Below are 23,539 nucleotides of genomic sequence, written 5' to 3' on the forward strand. Positions count from 1 at the left end.
CTGGACAGCTCAAACTTGTAAATGATGTAGCTCAATCAATTCTCCACCGATTTACAAGAAAAAAAATGCACCAGAATTGTATAGATAGTCTCTATTCAAAGACATAAAAATCTACAATGTGTCTGATTTTGGTGGCTATGCAACATCTATTAACCCAATGTTGCCTACTCGAGCTATCAGCTTCACAATGGATAGGATTTTGGCTTAGATTTGCAGAGACCAAATAACCAATTAGTATGTGGCTTCAATCCTACGGGTCCATAATTTTAATTACTACCCCATAACTATGTTAAAGTGCTCATTCTTAGGGGTGATCTCGACATAGGGGCCACAAATAAAAATTCTGGATCCGTAGATCGATTGGAATTCAAATTCTAAGTAATATCCTCTTACAAACCATGTCCATACGTGTTGTGGTTGTAAAGTTATAGTCCAATCTCTCCAGAGTGCCAAATTTGGCAGGGAAAACAAGCTGATTTCGCATTTTTGGAGCAATAAATACAATTTCTACATAAAAAACACTCTCAGTGGATTCAATCACATCATTCCCTCAAACCCACTGCAAAAAATATATTGGATTGGTGTTGTGGAAGGTACAAAGTCCATGTCTCAAGAAATTGGCCCTGTGACGCTATGTCACGGCATGTCACTGGTCATCACACTTACAAGGATTGTGCAACACCACTTATAATCCTCCAAAAAGTATCCACTTTCTCGTGAACTTGAAGTTCCATCTCAGAATCTCGAAGAATCCGGACTTCAGGATGAAAATGTCAATATGGCTAGTAAAACCTATCAACATCGTCAGCACAATCATTACCTCCTCAAACCCAAACAGACAAACCGTATTCACGTCCGGTTCAATCGTCTCAAACAACCAATGAAATAAGGCGGGATGAAGGACACTATGTATGGATCGGACCTGGATCGGACGGTTAAGTTGGTTCGGTTAGTAGTGATGAACGCACAATATCAGTTGTCACTGTCCATTCTGCGCTCAAGCGCTAATCTGAATACTATTCAGCCTAGCTTCTCGGAATTTAAGGGAGAGAATTCAACTTGTCGAAAATTTCAAATACACAGTCCGGGAATTTTCGGGCCGAACTCGCCTTGACCTAAGCCACGTTTTTATGCACATCACGTCCACCGAGCATTCTGTCCACCATCTGTATTCCATCTGGACCCTCTGGCAATGTCAAGGCAAAGACGGAAGGGAAGGACTGGACTTACTTGGCGAGCGGACAATGCGACCGTCTGGCTCGTCTCCTAGCCTTGACTTTAGTGTTTTCTCGACACTAACGAGGCCACTTGAAAAACGAAATTCTAGCCAATCTTTGCTCTGTTGGGCTCTGGGCTCCCCGACTTCGAGCCATTTCTGGTATTTCGTGCGTCGTGTTTCCGGATAAAACCGCTCAGAGGTCATGGCTACAAAAATTGATCGCTGGCCACACCACTTGTGGATCCCAGCATTGTCCCCCGGATAAGGAAAATGTGAAGCCACCAAAAGATACTTAAGAGAATGAACGCGTTAACGACATTAGTATCCTGGCTTTCCACTCTCCCGCAACCACCCCTGCTTCCTGAATGTCTTCACACAATTGGATCTTTCCAGATCCCGAAATCTCCGGTCCTATGGACTGGTCAGTCAGCGCGTACGGCGCCGCTCCCATGTCGTTGGGACCCGACCCCTTCAACAACTTCCCTTCACGCACCCCCACCATGTCGGGATATTCTGAGTATTCCCAAAGCAATAATTACGGCTTCACCGCCCCTCCTCCACCCGCCCCTACTCAGCCGGGATTTTCAACCTCCAAAGATAAGGGGAAGTCGCGCGCTATGGTTAACCGGACTCCCCTGCACCAGGTTTCGGGGTCAGGTAAGAAGCCTCAGGAGCGCACGCACCAGGTCCAGACACCTACGCCCGACCACATGAGTTGGGCCAACGACAGTTTTTTTGACTTTTTTGGCAGCACCTCAGACGGCGTCATGGCTCCGGTGTTACCTCAGAACTTGAACCCGGAATGTACCCGGCCTAATCAGTGGACCACGAAGTCTCCTGGGGATACTTGTACGTGGAAGTCACAGAAGCTTGACAAGCTCACGGGGTTGCCCCAGCCAACGACCATGCTCATGTATCCCACTCGCAACCCCAAAATTACTGGCCCTATGAAAGCTCCCAGTATCACGTTCACAAAGGTTGAGGAGCTCTTCCCTCCGACAATTCGTTGTCTCGTGTTCGACGAGAGTGGACTCCTGGCCCATCACAACGACCCATTGTTTCTTCCCCCTCTTACGAAAGAAGAAAGGAAAGCGTATCTGACAATTCTCTATGATGTAAATTTTGAGCGTTTAACATTGCTGGGTGTACAACTCATCCGGTCTATCTTGTAGATCCCATACGTCGATCTTTTCTGGGAGACAATCCCGAAATACCATCGCGGCGGAAGGTCCCTCACTCGCGGAGAACTCGCTATTGCTGTTGCAAACGTACTATGGGGCACTTGGGTTAACTGGCAGGAAAAGACGGGTTGTTCCAAGGAGTGGGAGATTGGAAAGGCATACTCGGTAAGATTTACTGCAATTTTCCGGTTTTTTATCTCTGACGAGGTTGACTGCCCTTAGAAACCGACATCAATTCTAGTTGATTCCGATCCCTGGAGACTGGAGCTCGTTCGACCCCGCAGAGTTCGACTTGCAGGGCTCAATTGTTTTGGCGAAGTGTGGGTTCCGGTCATCTGTATGGATCGGCCATGGAGGTGGTGACAACAGGTTGAAAGAACATTTTTCTCAATCGCTCTCTGCTCTGTATCCTTATAACTACACTTACTTTTTGAAAGAATGGCATTTGAAGGTATCAATATGTAGTACCCTCTCGGGACACTTTCAGTTTAATATTCTGGGGGCTTCAACATCGCCCCTATGTTTTTGTTTTAGTCTATCTGTTTAGCTGTACTTAGCTTACAAGAATCGCATTTGACGAAGTGAACTTTCAACTTGTGCGATCTTAAAAAAGGCTTATGGTCTGTCACGTGGCGTACAAATTGGAGCACACAGTGATCATACATCAAAAGCGGAAGCAATTCAACCGCGTTGTCCAACCTGAGGTTGAATACGTTTTCTCTCCCCCACTAAAAAACCCATCAGGTTCAACGATTAAAAAGGCTCGAGGCCCCCAGGGCCCCTAGAGCAATGTGTTGTATTCTCTGGTCTTGAGCTTGCGTCATTATGTGAACGATCTCGCTTTGCCTCAGGCCGCCGCTGTTGTCGCTTTGTCTTGCGACGCCTTGACTTCTGGTGTGTAGGGGCCGCTCTGCCTTGACTTTTGCCAACTACGCACCTTTTCCTCTGGCGCCTTGACTTCTAGGCAAGCTTGTCCACTTTTCCTTGACCATGCCTCTGTATAAAGTCTCCGAATTTGAGGGTGAAATGAAAGCACCTTCAAATCACTCCCGACCGCCGTTCATCATCCTCTCGCTATCCATCAGCTATGTCTACTCATCCCAACTGCTCTGGAACTTTCTCCGCCGAATATGCGGGGGTTATTATCTGCCAGGAAGTTGATTGGGAGTATCCCTTTTCCTCTAGACGCCATCCCAACCAAGAGTCAGTGGGTGCCCAGGCACATCCTCCTCCGCCCAACGAAGGGGGTAACCGATCAAACGATGCGCTGGCTCGACGGCGCGATGCAGAGCATTTTCTTGCTACTAGCATTCCTCCTGTTATCAACAGCAACTTTAAATTGCCAAATGACTCGGAGATCTTTTATTTTCCTCGCTCGCCGGAGTATTCAGCCTATCCTCTTCATCGGCGTGTCGTCTTCACTCATGGTGACACCAAAGGTCTATCACTCTGGCGTGTCCGTGCAGCGGACATCATGGGGGTAGACTTCGTCGACAATCCAATGTTGCGCGTAATCACCATTAAACCCTACCAGACAACAATCCGGCTTCTCTTTGATGTGGGTATTGTATTTTTTTGTGTCTTACCTCAACCTAACTCGTTCATTGATAAAGTGGCCACTGCCCCCTCGTCAAATTCAAGAACAACCTCGTCACCTGACACACACGCGCGTGGTCGATATTGGGACATTCAATTCAAATCCACACAAAAAGAACAAATATATCAGGACGGCCTGTCTCGCTCGGGGCGTCGCGTATGCGGTACAAGAAGATATATATGCTCTTTTGAGGGATAGACCGAAGGTACGCCCTGCTTAGTGTTCTCTACGCGCACTGATGCTCACGCGTCTTTCTCCCAGCTCATTGCGCCCATCTTTCCGGGCTCGTCGACATACGTCGACCTCGGCAAGATCGATTTCAACAATGTTCTTCTTATGGGACTCAACTATTATCCGGAGACGGATGTATGGGTGCCAGCGCTTGCCGCTCCTTTTGCTGTTATTCGGCGCGCTTTCGTTGAATAATTGCCTTTCATGGTTTCCCGGTAATTACTCTATGATGTCATCCGGATATCTGACGAATAATTTCGGCTGGAGACCAGTGGTGGGGTTTTTCCTTTCAACCTGTCCTCGTCACTCCTTTGTCTGTTACGCGACTCACAAGCTCACACCGTTCCTTGCGCTGTCTTCTACGCCCCGCTACCGTATTACTTTATGATATCATGACTTGAACGATTGGAAAATGACTTGAATGTCCGCCAGCGGAATTTGAATGGTGATATCTTGGTGATATCACAGAGGACATCTGGGGAATGGAAAAGTTTCGACTTTCTGATATCACATCCCGATTCTTACTTGACAACGGCTCTTTGACGAGAGAGTGTGAACTTCGACGTTCCTTTGAGCAACCCTCCCCACAGTCACATCCATTGTTCTTCCCCGTTCGATCGAGGCGCGCCGGAGCTTTCTTTGGAAAGCCAAATTTAACCTTCAAGCCTTCCGAGATCTCCTCCCTGTCTTTATGTCGATCTCTGTGCCCTCGGACCCTACTTCGTCATGCCTCGAGGCGTCAATCAACTTCTATGGACGACCTCTTTGAGTAGGTGAGCCACTGCATCCAAAAACATATAAATTCGCATACGAAAATCGCTTTACTCAGAGTTCAGAATACCCTATACCCCAAGCCCTCCTTGTTACCACCTCGGTTGCCACTTTCCTTTGATGCGATACCAGGCTCTCTCAGTTGCTGAGCACCTTCCGCCCCGACTTCGCAATGGTCGCGACGCGCGGCCTGCACCGCAGCCAGTCAAGCTTCCCGACGTCCAATGGAGCCCCCCTTCCTTTGACGACTCATCAGTCTTAGGGACCAAGAAGAGTCCTGCTATCACTCTCCCACCTTTCAGGTATTTGGAGAACGCTGATGCACCCCGTGTCTTCCTTCATCCCGGGAATAAGCCCCACGTCGTGTATCCCGAGTCGTACATTCCCGAGACGACTTCATCAAAATATCCTCCGGATATTATGCAGGACAAATACTTTTACCTGCCCCGCTCTGCGTCGTATACTGCAGAGCCCACCCTGCCGCCTATTTACTTCTTCCATAAGAAAGAGGCTGGCGTTTCGCTACATCAAGTCTTCTTTGGGGACGGCAGGCACTTCATCGACCAGTCGATGAAACGCGCTTTCGTTGATGTGAAGGCTCCTTTTCCCCTCCTTCGTATCCAAATTGATGTGGGTTGCTATTGTCTTTGTCGATTCCGGTATCTTACTGAACTTGTTTGGTTAGTGGCCGACACATAATATCCCTGTCTATAAAATGAGCAGCGGAAACCCGGAGGGCACCCACTCCGTCACCCAAGGCTTTTTGGTGAGGAGCATTGCTCAGCAGATCCACCACACCTTGTTAACCTTGCGGAATTCGTCTACCAACGTTCGTCAACCCGCAACGCGTCTCATTCTCTGGATGATGTACTGAACACTCTTTATGCAGCTTTCCGTCCAGGTTTCTCCTGGTTCTCAAGTCTACTGCGACTTGAGTAAGGTCCCGACCATGGACATCGTGCTCGTCGGTCTCAACCACTACGGCACGCCCGGGACTGAAAACAGCGTATGGGTACCCATCCTTGCGCTTCCCCATGAAGCCGCCAAGGCTTCATTATTTTCATTGAAAGCTTCATTGTAGCGTTTAGTACTACCCCTATTTTTATCGTTATCTATCAAACCAGCCCTATCGGCAACTGTATAAAGTAGGAAAACTTGGATGTATGAATACAATTAGAACGCAATAAAGCAACGTGTTTTCCACTCTTCCTATCACATATTCTGGTCAAATTTGGGAAAGGTAATTTTTTACCTCTCATCGGCAGAGTCGGAATTCGGGACACGGTCATTTACTTTTTCTCACCCTTTCCAGCTAACTGCATAATCGTAGACCACATCTGAAATTTCACTTTGCGCCTTTGTCTGTGCGTAAACATCTGTTTTAGGCCGTGGCTATGTAAACCATGACGCCGATTCGCGCGCGCTGCCCATTGCTCCAAGTTCTAGCACCGTTTCGGTAGTTGCTCCAAACGCTCCAATCCCGCCCCGCACGTCATAAGGGTGGAGCGGTTGGAACTTGCCAACTTGGAAGGGCGTTCTACCTAATACGGTTGTTTGTACAAATAAAGGCGCACAAAGTAAAATTTAGATATGGTCTACGGTTATGCAGTTAGCTGTCAAACGTGGCTCAGTCCCTTTTGTTCTCAACTTCCACCCTAAATTCTCGAATTCCAAAGGGCAATGACGAGGAATAATAATATTCGGGGTCCTACCTCTGCGCTGACGGAATTTTTGAAGGTATGTAGTAGGCGGAGTCACAACGTCTCAGAAACATCGCTTATCATCGGCGCTGTGTAGGATTCTGGCATAACAGCAACGACCATTGCGCGAAGGGCAGCGACGCGGCCCCAGAATGACAATGATGGTCAACCAGTCGCAGGCCCTAGTACCGCCCCTGCGGCCAGCACAAGCAGGGGCTCTCGGAGGCGCAGGCCGACGCAGGTGAGGGGACATGTCAGCGTTGCCAGCTGTCCTAATATGTGTTGGCACCAGGCCTCTGGTTACAATTCTGATGATCTAGATGACCCCGAGGGCGAAGAGGAGCAAGAGGTGCCGGCCAAAAAGCGGAAATTGACCAAGGCCGCGGAGGCAAAACAGACAGCAAAAGCAAAGAAGAAAATGAAAGGCAGCGACGACGACGATTATAACGACGAAGACGACGCTTATACGGCGCTCTCGAAGTCTTTATGGACGAACAACGGCAACTCGTCGTCGAAGCCACCTGTGGGAAGCTTCGAGGAATGCGCAGTATGCGAGAAACAATTCACTGTGGTATGTCCGGATTTCCGACAATACGATGATTCTTATTCAATGTTAGACAAAATATACTATGGCTGCCAACCCGGGACCAGGGTATCTCTGTCATACATGTGCCAAGGCATCAGGAAACGACCCGTTCAAGAAGCCTGCTCCAAAGAAACGCCAAGTACCCGCTGATAAGAGGACCATTACCCACTTTGTTGAAAGCCGGTTCCCCTCGTTGGTGTCTTTGTGTATCGACGTTGGTTTGGTCGTTTCCATTCGTTGCGCCCTATGTTGACTGTATGTTGCCTTAGCTTGTCACGAAGCACATCGACGATATTGAGGCTTTGGGTGATATCGGCACAATGAATATGGAAGCTATCTCGAAAGCGCTTTCTAAGAATCGAAGATTGTATGTTCTTTGACCTGTTTTCACTTCTGGTACCTTTTTTTACGACTATCAGGACTCCTGAAAACGCCAAGCTTTTCTACAACGCGTCCAACTTATCACTGACCCTCTTTGATGCCACTAGTACGTGTTGCATCTGCCCTTTAACATTATCGAGCTAACTAAGCGTATAACAGACCTTCCCTCGCCCGCCCTCGAGTCCCTTGTGTACCTCAACGCAAACTTAGCATCCCTCCGCCTCGACTTCTGCGGCCTTCTCGATGATGCAGCGTTTAAAGTCTTCTCCACCTCCCTCCCTGCCCTCACCCGCATTGAACTCCTCGGCCCCTTCCTAGTCCGTACAGGGGCCTGGCAAACCTTCTTCAAATCCCACCCCATTCTCGAAGGCTTCCTCATCACCCAAAGCCCGCGATTCGACGTGGCATGCGCCAAAAGTCTTGTCCAGCACTGCCCTGGCCTCAAAGAGCTCCGGCTCAAGGAAATCGGCAAGATGTCAGATGAATTTATAGAGGAGATCATGGAACTAGGGGTTGGACTGACTTATCTCGACATCTCCGACCCCACCGATTCGTGCAGCAATGATACGTTGATTGGGATGCTTAGCGTCTTTGGCGCCGAGCTCATGCATTTGAATCTGTCGAAACACAGACTTATCACGGATAGGTTCCTCAGTGATGGGCTGGGGGAGTACACGCAGCGTTTGGATTCGCTGCTGTTCTCGCATCTCCCGGAGCTCACGGACAAGGGGGTTGCGGACTTTTTTGGTGGATGGAAGGGTCACCCCGCGTTGCGCCATCTTGAACTTGCGAGGAACCATGAGCTGGGGAGCGCTGCGCTTGAAGCTATCATGAAGCATTCTGGAAAGAGGCTCGAGGAACTGAACATCAATGGGTGGAAGGAGGTTGGAGAAGACGCGTTGAGGGCCATTGGGAGGAGGGGAGGGGAGTTGAGGAGGATAGATGTTAGTTGGTGTAGGGAGATGGACGATTTTATCATGAAGGCCTGGTTTGAGGGCGAGGATGTGCGTGGAGTGCGGAAGGGTGGCTGTATGAAGGTTAAGGAGATCAAAGTGTGGGGGTGTAACAAGATTACGAAATGGTGTCAGAAAAAGGTGCGAATGTCTGCGTTTTATCGCTTTTCGGCTCTGATAGGTGTTGCTTTCTATAGAGTGGAGCTTCTATCCATGGTGTTGAATCTCATGTTGTTCGTTAGGACAACGGAGAATAACTACCACAATAATATATATATAGGAAGTTTACTCGTGTGGGGAAAGATGGGGGTCTGCTGCGATATATATGTGGCCCGGGATTATCAAGGTGTTGTGATAGTGATTTATTCATGATCTTGAATACTATGCAATGTTTAAGGAAATCGCGTCGCGTAATCGCCACAACGATTGAATTCAAAGATGCTGGCATCCGTATTTTCGTTAACCAGACTTTTGTTCAATATCGCTCAAATCAATTTCCTCGACTGGTATCGTTCAAAGGGACTCTGGAATCTTAGGAGATTTTGGTCTAAGATTCGAATTGGAAGTTCAAGCAAGTTCAAGCCAAACCTTGCAATCGTACAGAGTCCGCTGCCTGCAGCCTGTAGGCCTAGGTAGGTTTCCGTAAGCTTCATATCGGAGCTTCGAATTTCACGACAAATTGGATAGGTGCTTCGCAGTGCTTCAAGCCCATTCACCTCCCCATCCCCAACATCCATACTCTCATCATCCACATCACGCCTAATAAACCTCCCTCCTCCCCTCCCCGGGAAGAAGAAGAGGGTAAACTCAACCCACCCCACGCCCTAATCTTCCGTCTCTTAAACTCCCTGGTCTTCTCCCTCTCTCGTTCCCTCTCACGCGCTTCCTCTCTCTCTTTCTTCCCTTCCGCAGTCAATTCTTCGTCTTCACCGTCAGAAAGATCAGCGAAAAGGGCTAACACAGGATCGACGATGGCCTTTCTCGTACTCTTTACGAGAAGCTGGAGGTCCGAGAGCGAAGACGTTTGTGTGGTTGGAGGGATGAGGTGTGCTTATATGACATTTTTGGAGTCAGGGTCCTTCCTGGTGGATGGTTGGATAGGAAGGGAATAAGTTTCAGGTGGGGCTGACATGGTGGCGACGAAGGTCAATCCAATCCGGTACGCCCACATCGCTGCTTTCCCTATCGTACATGCATTTTCTTAAGCTCGGTGTAAGCATAAATTTTAAGAGAGTCAAGGGAAAAAATACCAATTCAGCTGGAATATTACTGGACTGCTTTCGCAGGCCGCTGGTAGGTTTTTACCCCGACGATGATCGACCGCAACTCCGGACATGAGTCCCACAACGCATCTAATCTTCTGGTCCACATGTTCGGGTCCGCCGGGAGAACCACCCGCGTCAAATCCAGCCCTTGAACGCACGGGAACTTGTCTGATACCCAAGAAAAGAAGCTGTCGCACATCCGTGAGGAAATGCGGCATCCCAAAATGATAATTTCCAATGTTTCCACACAATCCAAGGACCATGTTTCTGACTTGGCCTTGGAAAACCATTCCGTAAGACCGGTCGCATCCGAAAATTCGATGGAAAGGTGGATTGTCCCTCTTTTACGATCTGCTAAGTTTCGCAAGAGAATATCAAGAGCTTTAACTCTGAGTCGCCTGGGATAATGCGTCAACGCAACGGAGCGTAGATGTGGGAATAAGTGTCTCCGGCTGGAAAGTAATCTTGAAAGATAATCGGGGTTCCCGCTGATTACTTCAAGGTGAGGAAGAAAGCCCTTCGGGGGCATGATTGGTCCTAGTGGAATACTGCAAGATATGTCGAGGTGGGTTATGCTTGAATGACGCCGCAAGAATGCTGAAAGGTCGCGGAATTTGATGTTGGAATCCCGAACATTAAATTCAGATAGGAGAGGCATGGAAAGTAGGGGCAATATGTTGGACCAATCTGAGATACGGAGTCTTGTGTGCCATAAAGATAATTTGGTAAGGTATCCGCCATTCAGAACTCGTAAGGTGTGCGGAAAGCATGTTTCATTGAAAAGGAGGGGAGAGTGTATCTCAAAACTTTTGAGTTCTCGGGGTGTACCGAAATATATGCCTGTGTTGGGGATCTCCCTTTCCGGTGCGCCAGCCTGGCGGTTGGGCAGAGTACCAATACCACCCGACCGCATTTTATGACCAAAAAAGTGGTCCTTAAGCCTGCCAAAATTGGAAAAATAGGTTTTGGGGATGGGGGGGAATGTGGATTGTGGTGAACCCGAGACAGACAAGCTTGCCATCTTCTCCCAGGAAATCCTGATCAACGAAGCCAGCGGTTTGTACCAATCTTTGTGGCCAGACATGCGTGGCAGTAAATCGAGATGGAGGGCAATATGACCAACAGCGTTGGCGTGAAAAATAAGTCCGTGGACGCCTGCGATTTCCTCAACAATGAAGGCTGCAGGGACGTATTCGATTTTGTGGAATGAAGCTTGAAATATCTTCTTTACGTCATCTAATCCTTCATCTTCCATTGCGATTGAACCAGAGTTCTTGTAGATACGAAGGCAACCTATGCTCGCTGATGCGCGGCGCAGCACGGGAAGTTGGCGCTCGAGGACAAGAACCTGACATATGTCATGGAGACTGCGACAAGTCATTCCCAAGCAAGCGATGGTAGTAGCATCTGTAGAGTTGTCTGAATGGATGATCTCCAGGATGAGTTCCGTTGGAAGGTCAAGTATAGAAGCCGGCATGCCACTAATATGAGGTCGGCTGATGAGAAGATATTACAATGGTGAACTCCTAGCGGATCGACAGAGAATGAAAACGAGTGCAGAACCGTGTGTGACGTTCCTGACTGGCTGTGCCGATTTTTATGGGCAGGCCGTGGAAACTTGCAAGAAACTTGAGGCTTATTTTTTGGATTGGATTGACGTGCAACAAATAAGCTAGTACTAAATTTGCCCGCCATTGCTTTGTCGCGGAGTGAACTGAAGATGTGAGTGAGTCCAATAAGTATCTTATCCAAATCTCCTCTAAATAGTAAAATACCCCAATCGCAAACTAGTACCCCTTACATGGAATGTTGACAAGGGAAAAGCGTCGCGTAATCCGCCACACAATGATCGTGAAAATTCAAATTAGCAGTTTGGCTTGAAGAGCCAAACCTTGTTCGACAGCGCGCAATATGTGGATATCCAGTTAGTAGTCTCTCTACAGCTGCAGTTTACTATTGAGGATTCCCGCTGAGGCAAAACATGTTAAAGAGTCGAATCAGCAAAGCGATTTTGTTACGGGTAAAGGTCGTCTGTTGACATAAATGGCATGAAAAGGGGTTGCGAAAGGCAGGTATAAGTCAAGGGAAAGGTTTTATGGCGAAGATTTTAATGGAGGCGCCGTCCTCTCAAGAATCAATTCCATTGTCCACGCTCTCAGTAAGTCTGGATCCAGCTTCTGCTCGAACTCCTCAAGAGCAGTGGTATCATGGGCCGTGACGGTCATGGCGAGTCGTTCGAACTCAGCTTTGATTTCCTGAACATTAGGTTCAGGCTGAATTTGGCATTGGCTATCCTCGATTGTCGATTGAGACAATGGTCCGCCAAAGAGATCATACATATCTTCTTCGCTCAATTTTCGGGTATCTGATGTGAGATCGCCGGGCTCGGCCTTTGGGTGTAGGGTAGGTGGGGGAGATGGTGTAGGAGGTTGCATCGGGGTCGACAAATCGCGGGGAAGAGGCCCACTACGTCGCCGTTCTCTGCTAAGAGCTTCGTCTTCTCGTCCCTGTCTCACAAGCCTGGAGAACTGTCCAGCACGAGATTTTGTAGGAGGTGAATACTCCGAAATTTGATCATCATCAAGGACAGGTTTGACATTCAAGCTGGGTCGTTTTGCTTCAGGCTTGTGGCGAGTGTTGGGAGAAAGACCATCTAGGATGTGAGACTGGTTGGCCTGTTCGTCTTCATCATCTTCCTCCTCCAAAGCTAGCTCCGCCAACATCTCATTCCCGACTTTGTTACCCGCTTCCATGATACGACGCAGCACAACCAAAGTCTTACTGAAGGACTTGGTTTGCTCAAAGATGAGTCGGACTGGCTTATACGCAAACCCTAAATCCGCTGCCATCTTCGCCAAGGCGCCTCTCACACCGAATTCGAAGACGAATTCAAGCTCTTCAGGGGGTAATGATCCCACAATAGTTTCAGAGCGGTGCGATTGACGTCGGGATATGTTCAAAGGTGTGGAAGAGCGAGAGGATGTGTGACCTGACGTTGACTGGAAGAGGCTAGTACGACGACGAAGAGCCACTTCGCGAAGATCCATACGAGGAGAACGTTTCTCAGATGACTCGTGGTGTGGACGATGTACGAGAGACCGCCTGGTAGCCATCCTTCGTAAATTGACCTTGGTATTGTTGAGTGGGGTGCTGGTGAAAGCGGGCAAGGGCATCTCGTCTTCGAAAGACTTTCTCTCCGGCTCCACCTTCTCGACGAGCGTGACAGAGTCGGCCTTGACAGGTGTAGAAGGAATGTCCGCTGACAAGGTCCTGGAGAGCACTAGAGGTCGGGATTGAGGGACAATTGAATCGGTGGAAGAAGTTCCTGAACCTGCTTCACGAAGAGATTGATAGTTCTTCATCTTTTGCACGCTCGAAATCTGTGCCATCGAAGGTGGAGAAACAGAACTTTGCACAAGTCGTTGTTGAATGGGCTTTGGGGAAAGAGATTCGACGGTCATTGAGGCAGATTCATAGGGCAACTGGGGATATGAATTCAGGGAAACTTTCGGTAAGTCCGCAAGTGTCACTTTGGAAGAAGTTGCAACAGCATTGACTTGAACGGGCTGCCGGCGTCTACGTGGTGGGTCGGGTATCATTGAGGTCTGGCCCTGTTTTGTATTGACCGTAACGTTGACCTTCGTCACGTTGCTTGGACGCTCCTCTGACTCGATGTCTGCTCGACCCTTGCCATTGCGGTTGTTCGACTGGCCATTTGCAGCGAGCTGAATGGGAGGAAAACGAGTCTTCCCCTCAACGCCTTTATCAAATGAAGTAGCGCCGTCGGCTTGCTTATCGTCGACATCCATGACGTGATTCTCATCTATACCGCCCTCGGTTAGGCGATCAACGACCGTCTCTGTACCCTTGAGCCCGTTGGTCAATGGGGCAGCTTCTACGTTCTGGTCATTGCCCTTTCCTTCCACCTTCTGCACCAGACCGTTCTTGGGTTTGACCAGCGTCTTCGAGGGGGTCGTAACTCCCTTATTCCGTTGAGGCGGCCATGTCTTCTTTGCTTCAACAATCTCCACGGCACTGTCAGAGTCGGAACCAGCACCAGTAGGCCCCAAATTAAAAGCTGTTCTGAAACCGCCCTGAACCAAGATGGGTGGTCGTTTTGGTTTGGGAGCAGGTTGAGAACGGATAGGGGTGGGTGGTGGTGTTTCAAAAGGATCATCATCAATGTTTTGTCGACGAAGTTTACTTGATTTGATATGGTTTTTGTGGGTGGGGTTTGTGATTGATGGATCCTTCAGCAATAGCGGTCGTATAGCTGGCTTCTTAGCAGGTACACGGGCGTTTATGATCAATGTGGAGTCGTCCGCGCCCGAGACAGGAGGCGTGGGCTCTTGAGAGGGATGAGTCAAGAAGGTTCGTCGTTTGCTCTGTATGGGAACTTCCGCATGTGAAGCTGGCCTGGAATACGCGGAATCATATTGTCCAGGAAGATGAAGTTCTCTGGTCGTCAGATTGGGAGATGGCAAAGTCTTCAAGTCGGGGTAGGCGACCTCATGATCTTCGTACGGACTTTTGGGCAGCTCAGGTCTGTGAGACGTATGAATTGATAGTTGGATCGGGCAGCGGACGGACTTACGGATCATGAATCTCCTCATCCATGCCATCCGTCAACATCGCATTGACCTCAGATTCGTCGTCGGGCTCCTGGTCAAAAATCTCACCGCGATAATCGTCAGAATGAACAGGCGCAGCTTCATCCTCTCCTTCAGTATTAGTATTTTCCGCAGGAGGGGGTCCAGATTTAAGAGGGCGCATGGCCTCCTGATTTATGGTTGTTCCAGTTTTGGACGACGCTGCCTGACCAGAAGAAATTTGTCTATGCTTGGAAGGACCCGCGACTGCGCCAGCTTGAGCATTGGCACGTTTCTGGACGGGACGAGTCACAGAGGGCGCCTGGTCGTGCTTTGGCCGCTTGTCTGGCCCATTCCCTGCCTCTGAGACACGCTTGCGCTTGCGTTGACGAGCTTCCTCATTGTCGTCTGCCTCCTCTTCGAAGACGGTTGTTGATCCCGGTTTCGGCTTGGATGGTTGCGGGACCGTACGATGTTCCTGTGGCAAGTTCTTCTTCTTCTGATACAGCCGAATGCGGTGGTTAAACCGTTCCTTGTTTTTGATATATCGTTCACGCCATGATTGCCAAGTATGGTGCTTGCTCCACGGCCATTTTTTGTCCACCTAGATAGTCCGTAAGATGGTGCCGGTATTTACATATCCACCCCACTCACATTTTCAACCAGATCCGTGTAAAGTTTGTTACCGCATCGCCCTGCAGTTCCGGGGGAGTATGTTGCCAGGTACTTGACCAGAAGTTGGTCGTCATCATCGGTGAAAGGAGCTCGTCTGGTGAAAAGCTGCTGAGCTTCAAATATCCAATTACAAGACACGACTCACCCCCCAGTCAACATCAGGCTAAATGTGAGTCCTAAAAACCTTGAGTTGAGGCAAACGTGCTTCCGGACTTTCTTTCAGGTTATTAGTTGCTCTGAACGTACTAAGATCCATCGCAAAGGAGCCTCCTGGTCAGAAAAAATCATGTCAAGAGTTGATTGAAAGTACCAGTAGAATCGCAACCTGCCACCGCGTCCGACGTTCCCAGAATATCAACTTTAGAAAGTCCTGGCCTTTATGCCCTGAGAAACGGGTATAAATGATAGAGGAACGTTGGCTTGTTGTGGCGAAGGTTCCACAAATTCAACACACCCAGTCACATCACGCGTCGCGTCACTTCTGTCACGCACCGCGACCATGAAAATCCCATGGACAATTTCTGATTGATTTCTTAGTTCTTCACGAATCACAGGCTCTACCAAGGCTCTACATCCTGAGAACCGATACCCCAGATGACATTCTGAACTATGGTAAGTGCACCGTCAAAAACTTTAAAAAGACGTGCACCTTCATTATATACCGTTCAAGTGATAGCGACAAGATAGCAAGCCTTGCTGATGGAAACATCAGTCTAAAAGTGGCTGCTGCAACCGAGCTGCATGCAATTTGGGTCTGGGATATAATCGGCCGCTGACTTCACCACCCACCTTCACTTGTCCATACCTAAAATCTATCGTCGACGATCTTCAGTAAAGTGAACGTAAAACATGCGATCGACAAAAGTTTATCTTCTCATCGTACACAAGCGTTGGCTCCCCTTTGATCTAACATGTCACCTGGACATGCCTCGAGACTGATGCTCGTGAGGCGCCACATTTCAAAGGTATAAGCCAAGAGTCCCCAAGACTCCGAAAAGCACGTCTACATGCTGAACGTTTCCTACAAAGGACCCGTCCATAACCCATCACACCTCGGACAGATGTCTTCCCGAGTTTCCGTGCTGATTGAGGATCATATCGGCTCTCCCGCGTCTTCGAGCCCAGACCCTGAGGTACAAGAAAGTTGAACCTCTTTCCATACTTGCTCTGTATTGGCTTGCTAGAATCCAAAGTCCACGGCCCCACTTGCGCCAAGCCCCTCAGTGATCTCAGTCCGACACCACCACCCCCCACTTTTCCTCCGAAGCTTTTGATGTACCAACATCTTACGGCCCCCCGTACTTTGATAACGCTACGGGTGGGCTATCTCAAAACCGTCAAGTGATCCCAGCTCCTCCTAGGACGTGCCAAGTGTCGTCTGAACGCGTTTCCTCCAATCTATCTCCCTCGTTTTGCCATGACACGTCCACTTACCACCGTCGGTCGAATACTAATCCCAGAATTATACTTTCATTTGCCCACTTGGCTCCACCCAGCTCCGCACTTGCGTCTGTGATAACGCGATTCATGATCAGCAAAATTCTTTGACACATTCGCTCCCATTCCTCAGTTCTCATCTCAGTTAGATGAGCTTTGCGCAATGGCATAATGCTTGGCATAAAAAGCCTATCGAGGGCCCTCCCCTTGGCAGTTAAAGCCTTCTTTCTATCGAGATGAATATAAAGCAAAGCTCCAACGCTTTAGTCCAAGTAATAGCCTAACCTCGCTGCTTTAGAAATGACGGTCTTATCCTCCGAACGCGAACCCCTCCTTCGCGAACCCAGTTCCCGGTCTAGCAGCACCCCGCGCAAAGAATCTGACTTTTGTTCGTCATCTCTCCAACCAGCTGGTCCTCTTGATATTTCCGCCCCCTCTCGTCGGGGCATCCTGGCGGGCATCTGGCTAGCCCAGTTTCTTTCTGTGAGTTTCGGCCTTACCCGTCGTTGAATTAAATTTTAATCCCTTTACTCAGGCCCTTAACTGTCTGTCTTTCGACGATTCCGTTTAGTCCTGGACTGACTTGATATTATAGTGACTCTCGTCCCCACGAGTTTGTCATGTCTCCAGCTAATAATCTCGAGCTTTTTCTTAACATTCTCGTAGTGCTTCCTGCTATATCATCAGACTTCAACAAATCTAACGAAGCGAGCTGGGTGGGCACTTCGTAAGTCGCCCTTTCTACAACATCATCACCGAACACTTTAATTGTTATAGCTACCTACTGGCAACATGCACGTTTACCCCCCTTTATGGTCGCTTAAGCGACGTTATGGGGAGGAGAAGGGCCAACGAATTAGCAATTTTCTTTGCGGCCGTTGGCATCCTCGCCTGTGGTTTGTCGAATAGTATGCAGATGCTTATTATCTCCCGATTTGTCAGTGCCTTCTCCATCCTCCATCCTTCACGTCTGATTTTTGTCGCAAGGTTTCTGGCCTTGGAGGTGGCGGTATATTTACAACCTCTGCGTAAGTTTCATTCAACGCCGTTTCCACCGCAGATACCTGAACACCTTACCCAGAATAATCACAAGTGACATGTATAACATGCGTGTAAGTCTGACATCCACTACTATTGCCGTCAGGTTAGCTGAAAACACATTGTCTTCTAGTCTCGAGGTTTCATACAAAGTATAGGTGGAATGTTTTATGGTGTAAGCTCTCCTCTTGCGCTGTATCTTGACGTGTCACTCAATAGCATTTCCAGCTCGGAATGGGGCTGGGTGGCCCCCTAGGAGGCTTGATTACAGATTGGTATGAGATTGCAGCGAATTGATCATGGAATTTCATTTTAACGGCGTGTCTCAATAAGGCTAGGCTGGCGGTGGGCCTTCCTGATCCAAATTCCCCTCTTTGCCGTCTCCTTCAGTCTGACGGCGTACAATCTCAATTATGTGGTATCTGTATGGTGCATCATTGCCCTTTTTCAACTCAACCAACTTACCTTTCATTAGGAACGTCGCCGAAGCACTCTGGAAATTCTGAAGCGAATTGACTATGGGGGAACCTTGGCGTTGCTCATATCTGTTCGTGCAGCCCGCCGTAAACCTGGTTTTTTTTTTCAAACAATTAGTTAGGTCGGTTCGATGCTCTTCTTTTTGAGTATGCGGTACAACGAAAGCCTTCCCGTACGTTGCCCAAATTTGCTGTTATCCGCCCTTTACCTCAATCCTGTAGTGGTCTGACGCTGCTGTTTGGGTGTCCTTGCTGGCATCCTGCGTGGCCGCCGTTCTTTTCATCATCATCGAGGTCTACGTGGCTGTAGAACCAGTGTTGCCGCCTGTCTTCTTGACAAAAAAGGTCCCGGTTCTCGTGGGCTGCAGCAACGCTCTTGTCGCCGTTTGTAACCTCTCAGTAACTTACTTTTTTCCGACGTGGTTCCAAACGGTCATGTTATCGTCAGCATCAACGGCAGGTAATACTTCTATTGCGATCAACCCGATGTTTTGCATCTTATTCATGACTTGTACAGGATTGCATTTACTCCCAAATAGTTTCTTTATTTCAACAGGGTCTTTCTTCGCCGGGTGGGTACTTTGACGCCCCTCATTACCTCAATCTCAACGTCTCTCTCAAGGTGGATGATGCGGCGAACTGGGAGGTATAAAGCCATGAGCATGACTTTTGGTTGCCTGCCTTTCCTCGCCGCCATCTTAATGACACAGATGCGAGAAGATTCTAGTTCTGCCCATTTGTGGCTTAGCATCGTGAGTATCCTTCTTCTGTAGCCCATTTGCCACTGACGAACATAAAATTCTTAGATTCCTCTTGGGTTTGGAAACGCGGTCGTCTTACAAACGATGTTCAGTAAGTTAATCAACATAATACGTCAGACAAGATACTAAAATCCCATTGTGATAGTTGCACTTGTATCCCACCTTCCCGAATCTCAACTGGCGGTTGGCACAGGTTTCGCGCAGCTTCTTCGAGGCCTCGGTGTGCACTGAACCCTCCTTTGATAATATTCCGCTAACATGTCGTATACTCTAGGTCAAGTGGGAGGTCTAGCTGCCTCATCCGCAGTATTTCAATCACGACTGGAGTCCGAATTACGTGCCCGTCTGCACGCCCCCAACTCCGAAATCGTTCGCTATCCCCTTTATTTTGCGATTAGCGCACGGCCTGATGTTTGCGCTAATAGCTTATACAACAAATACGCCAATCCGCAAAACTGGTCGCTAATCTTCCGCCCGACATTCAGCGGATTGCGCGAGACTCTTACGCTACGAGTTTGAAGTCCGTCTTCGTGCTCGCGGCATGCGCCTCCTTTCTCGCTTATCTTGCGCGCGTACCAGTGAGAAGATCGATCTACATAGCAGACGATCCATTTCAACTGAGCGCCACAAAATTTAGATTCCTGAAAAACGCCTAGAAGACGTATCACCGACACCGCGTAATGAAGAGTACTCGGATTCAAACCCCTTGTTAGATTCCCCCAACTTTGAAGAAGTACGAGATGAAGACGACAAAATGGTTCACACCCGACGGCAAAACCAGGTGGTTTAATGTATTTTATTTTGCGATTCCAGCCTTGAACACATTTTTCGAATACAAATTTACATATGTGAAGCTTAAGTATTGGAAATGGGTTGTGAAGTCTTTTTGTAGCAAAGTAAACCGCCTCGATGCCCACTGTAATCTTAGTATGCAAGTTTTAGTTTTTTCGAGCCAACTCGATTTTTGTGCTCCCCAGATCTCGATCTACGCCCCGTTGAATCCATAGATACTTCGCTGATGCGGCATGGCCTGATCGATAGGGCTTTAATGCTATTACCGATAACACTGCAATCCTATTCCTGTGCATGGGGAATTAAGTAGGGCTCAGCCACATGCTGTATTGTACTTCGGCGGTTCTCCCGGCCTGCCGGCAAAAAGGACAGAAGGAATGGAAGAACACTTTTCTACGTCACGAAGAAAGCTGGACGTGGGATATCACCAGAGTTTATTATTGCTCGAAGATCTGGTTGACCAGGCCCCTTGCAGACCTTCCCGTGTCTCTTGAGACTATAGCGTGTCCCAAAGCTGTTACCACAGACGCAGTGGTGTTTTTTAATTTGAAGATGGGAATTAATGTGATCTAAGGGCAAGACGGAGCGTAAAGGAAACACAGAAAACAAAAAATATCAAGGTCTTACGTTTAAGGTTATGTTTAGCTGTGAAATCAGCACCGCACCACTGACACTCGAACTGCCCACGGCCAGATTGTTTTCTCCGTCGTTTTGCAAAATCAGTTACTTGCACCGATGCTACTCGGTCCCGTACAGGGTTTTGAGAAGGTGGGGCACGTTTTTCCTGGAGTACCTGCTCCCCAGTGCCGTAGTTGCCGTTGTACCCTCCCGTAGGGTTTAGATCGGCATACAGTGCGGTATTTTTAGCCACAGGCATTTGTTGCCTCCAAGCAACCAATTTTCCTATAAGAGCATCAAAATTACGCGCTGCGTCTGATATATCATGAAGCTATTTTACGAACCTACGCCGTCGACATTGCTGGTGCTGGCGGTTGAGATATTACACGATGGATCCGGATGGACTACACATCAATGTCAAAGACGTCGAGGATATCATTTTGGGAGACGTGGTTTACTATATCCCAAAGCAAAGTAACAGTTACAAGACATGGAATGCCGCCCAAAGGAGTTGGCAAAACCTGTTGCCTGTGGGGTAGAGTGATAGGGGGTAATGAGGGGGGTGGGGAAGGAGGGGATGCGGGATGAGGACATACAGCAGTGCTCATTAATGCGAAAGAACCTCTTTAAAAACGTTGCATGTCCTGACATTACGGAAGAATCTAGAGAGAAAAATCCGCGAGTCTTGGAGCTTCAAGCTTCATGTTTCGGCCCACAACAGGCAGATAAGGGGTGATGCATACGATGTATCAGCCGTTTGACAAACCGAAAACTCATGGCGGTACTCCTATGGGTTGACTTCAATTCTCGTATGACCGCATTCCCCAAGAAAAAAGAAAAGGATCCTGGATCTTGAGGCTTCAGCTTCACAGCTTCAACTCTATTATCGATATTGTCGCGAATTGTTATGAATTGAAGCCACGTGTTGGAAACGCGTCTTCATGTCTGCTACGGACTTAAGGCCTCCAAGTCGGGGTCGGTGGTCACCGGTTAGGGGTGTGTGGGGATCTGGTTGGGAGACGTATCCTAACATCTAGCATGAACAAATCAGTTCAGAGTAGTAGGCAAAGATTAGTCGATCAAGCTCAGAGCCATGGAATGGAAGTGTGATGTTCCCACGAATTTCGGGTAGCTGCGCCAGCTTGTTGAGATCGGTTCATCAGGAACTGTTGAAGCTTGAAGCTTTGAAGGTTCACGGGAAGTATCTGAGATCAAGGACATGTAGATGGCAAGAAGATCTACAGTCCTAACGAAGTACATGTGCACTATATGTTCGAGTTGATTGCTTTATTCGGAGCCGCAATTTCATGATCGATTGTTGGCTGAAAGAGCTGTCTCTTCCCAACCGACATCTCATACATCCATATGCATGCTCAACGATTATAGATTATCATAGAGGATCCGATCGTCCGTGCTTCTCCCCAATCGCATCTTCGTCGCATCACCAAAGGAACTTCGGAGCGACAAACTTGCTCAAAATTTCACTGAGGGACCTGGGACCACAAAGATGCAAGATGGCGCACAGTAAAGTGAATCTCTCAAACCTACCACTTTGCAATGTGTCCATGTCAGGAATGAGGTGGCCGTTCGTTGACCACCTATCGCCCAACTTCCGAGAAAATCTTGAGGCGGAATGTTTGTCATCGTCCTCGCTTGGCGAGTCTCTGACTCTCTGGTGACATATGAGCTGGAGAGCGGCGCTTATCTGCAAGGAGATGAACCGTGAAGCATTCCACTTGACAAACCTTCGCCCATTAATTTCGAAACGCAGCCCCTGCTGTACGTGGGTCATTTAGCTCCGCCTTCTTCGTCCAGGCTCACTGCCCGATAGTATGTAGTTTGATCTCACAAAAGATTAGCTTGCCAGATACATGGGCGCAGGAGCGCACCATGACATCTGCATCGTGGGCCGTTCATTGAGCTGCACTCAACTCTCCGTTTCATAGCCCACTGGTACAGCAACTCTTGACAATTGGGCGGTCAGTCGCGCAACACGAGGCAGGATCGCCAAAACCACGTTTTTTTACTAAACGCGAAACCCCCTGCTCTATGACGTAAGTTTCAAATATCAACTTCTTGTACGTTACCCAACATAGCGCCTAACGGCCGAGAGCTTGAATACAATCAAAGGGTAGAGAAGGTGGGCCATTGACGCTCACTGACTGGTTCGTTTCCACAACGCAGAGGGAAAAAAGATTCCCGTTTTGTAGTATCAGATGCAAATCAGATGGAGAATTCTATCGAGGAGTCGGGAGGATACTTTCCCCTCATGTTCAAGGCTGTCCGACTCGCCTGAACGAATTTGGCCGGCTCCTTGCGTTTGGACCTCTCTTGCTTCATCGGGACCGATTTTCGATATAAGCGCACGCCAGTCTCACAGAAACTCTAAATTTGTTCGGGCGCTCCGAAAATTTACTCTTCACGGGGCTTCCTCAAGTATCCGAGACGAGTGATGAGATTTTTAGGGACGACGAATGTGCTCAGCCAGTGCGCTCATTACTTTACAGCCAACCGATCAGAACGCAACGACATGCATCAAAGGGCATAGAGGGCAAGGTTGAAGGGGCGCGACTGTTAAGCTGTGTCAAGGTCCGCTGCCAGTAGATCTCATCGATTCATTATACATGCAAGTACACACCATTCTCTGCGGCAATGACTAAGACTGATACTACTTCCTGCTCCCTTGTGTGAAATGAATCATACATATTCTCGACAATGATTCAAGATTAAACCACGCCCCCAAAGATCATCTCAGTTTGTCCGACGCCCTTCCCGTGCACATCCCTGCATGCTCCACGGGGCCTGAACACTTCTACAAGGTCGAGATCGCAAAAACGTTTTAAGCACCGCCCCGCGATAAAAATGAGCGTGCGGAGAAGGAAGAGTGATGAGAGGAGACCAACAAGGAAGATGAAGATGACCATAGGCACGTCGACCCCATGTGCATTTGAGAGATGAGCGAGAGCCGACGGTAGCAAAGAATGGGGAGGAAGAGGCTCAACAGACGGATGAGGATGAGGATGAACACCGTGAAAAGGTTGAGGAACTATCCTCGAATTCGCGTTCAAGGTCGAAACGGGAGAAGACGAAGGCGGTGGCGAGTGGCGCTTGATATATGTAGGCAATACCGCCCCCGCGACTAAGAGATACAGGAACACAACAAGCGGCGCTAGAATCCTGAAAAATCGTTTCTGCGATACTGTGGGGTCTGCGCAAATTTGGCGGGTTGACGCTTGAAGGACAGACAGTATCCCGTGTAACGTGTGGGT

General features: G+C 48.6%; 8 protein-coding genes across 8 annotated transcripts; 5 read left to right on the forward strand and 3 right to left on the reverse strand.

Moving 5' to 3' along the window:
- Positions 1–1,584: 1,584 nt before the first annotated feature.
- Positions 1,585–3,008, forward strand: LACBIDRAFT_293264 (uncharacterized protein; the record flags this gene model as incomplete). Its single annotated transcript, XM_001877999.1, has 4 exons — positions 1,585–2,334; positions 2,392–2,565; positions 2,642–2,851; positions 2,958–3,008. 4 exons carry the CDS (start codon positions 1,585–1,587, stop codon positions 3,006–3,008), a joined length of 1,185 nt encoding a protein of 394 aa, XP_001878034.1.
- Positions 3,009–3,487: 479 nt separating this feature from the next.
- Positions 3,488–4,423, forward strand: LACBIDRAFT_324594 (uncharacterized protein; the record flags this gene model as incomplete). Its single annotated transcript, XM_001878000.1, has 3 exons — positions 3,488–3,958; positions 4,014–4,202; positions 4,259–4,423. 3 exons carry the CDS (start codon positions 3,488–3,490, stop codon positions 4,421–4,423), a joined length of 825 nt encoding a protein of 274 aa, XP_001878035.1.
- Positions 4,424–5,119: 696 nt separating this feature from the next.
- On the forward strand, positions 5,120–6,080 carry LACBIDRAFT_324595 (uncharacterized protein; the record flags this gene model as incomplete). Its single annotated transcript, XM_001878001.1, has 3 exons — positions 5,120–5,629; positions 5,685–5,828; positions 5,889–6,080. The coding sequence occupies 3 exons, from the start codon at positions 5,120–5,122 to the stop codon at positions 6,078–6,080; spliced, it is 846 nt and encodes a 281-aa protein (XP_001878036.1).
- A 935-nt stretch (positions 6,081–7,015) lies between these two features.
- On the forward strand, positions 7,016–8,742 carry LACBIDRAFT_157632 (uncharacterized protein; the record flags this gene model as incomplete). The annotated part of the gene is made up of 5 exons (XM_001878002.1): positions 7,016–7,270; positions 7,317–7,499; positions 7,555–7,652; positions 7,705–7,772; positions 7,826–8,742. Coding segments are annotated over 5 exons (1,521 nt in total), but the record flags the coding sequence as incomplete, so codon positions are not given.
- A 454-nt stretch (positions 8,743–9,196) lies between these two features.
- On the reverse strand, positions 9,197–11,361 carry LACBIDRAFT_324597 (uncharacterized protein; the record flags this gene model as incomplete). Its single annotated transcript, XM_001878355.1, has 4 exons — positions 9,197–9,239; positions 9,336–9,619; positions 9,750–9,819; positions 10,043–11,361. 4 exons carry the CDS (start codon positions 11,359–11,361, stop codon positions 9,197–9,199), a joined length of 1,716 nt encoding a protein of 571 aa, XP_001878390.1.
- A 616-nt stretch (positions 11,362–11,977) lies between these two features.
- On the reverse strand, positions 11,978–15,649 carry LACBIDRAFT_324598 (uncharacterized protein; the record flags this gene model as incomplete). The annotated part of the gene is made up of 6 exons (XM_001878356.1): positions 11,978–14,429; positions 14,479–15,077; positions 15,128–15,242; positions 15,294–15,364; positions 15,395–15,473; positions 15,603–15,649. The coding sequence occupies 6 exons, from the start codon at positions 15,647–15,649 to the stop codon at positions 11,978–11,980; spliced, it is 3,363 nt and encodes a 1,120-aa protein (XP_001878391.1).
- A 1,236-nt stretch (positions 15,650–16,885) lies between these two features.
- On the forward strand, positions 16,886–19,516 carry LACBIDRAFT_315452 (vacuolar amino acid permease; the record flags this gene model as incomplete). Its single annotated transcript, XM_001878003.1, has 17 exons — positions 16,886–17,068; positions 17,121–17,130; positions 17,252–17,312; positions 17,363–17,522; positions 17,573–17,613; positions 17,667–17,697; positions 17,757–17,798; positions 17,852–17,898; positions 17,957–18,047; positions 18,099–18,170; positions 18,222–18,272; positions 18,322–18,671; positions 18,722–18,851; positions 18,906–18,951; positions 19,006–19,080; positions 19,135–19,229; positions 19,286–19,516. 17 exons carry the CDS (start codon positions 16,886–16,888, stop codon positions 19,514–19,516), a joined length of 1,716 nt encoding a protein of 571 aa, XP_001878038.1.
- A 695-nt stretch (positions 19,517–20,211) lies between these two features.
- Positions 20,212–20,921, reverse strand: LACBIDRAFT_324600 (uncharacterized protein; the record flags this gene model as incomplete). The annotated part of the gene is made up of 3 exons (XM_001878357.1): positions 20,212–20,555; positions 20,615–20,674; positions 20,867–20,921. 3 exons carry the CDS (start codon positions 20,919–20,921, stop codon positions 20,212–20,214), a joined length of 459 nt encoding a protein of 152 aa, XP_001878392.1.
- Positions 20,922–23,539: the final 2,618 nt, after the last annotated feature.

The sequence above is a fragment of the Laccaria bicolor genome, genomic scaffold (assembly GCF_000143565.1).
Source record: "Laccaria bicolor S238N-H82 LACBIscaffold_6 genomic scaffold, whole genome shotgun sequence".
In the NCBI taxonomy this organism is placed as follows: Eukaryota; Fungi; Basidiomycota; class Agaricomycetes; order Agaricales; family Hydnangiaceae; genus Laccaria; species Laccaria bicolor.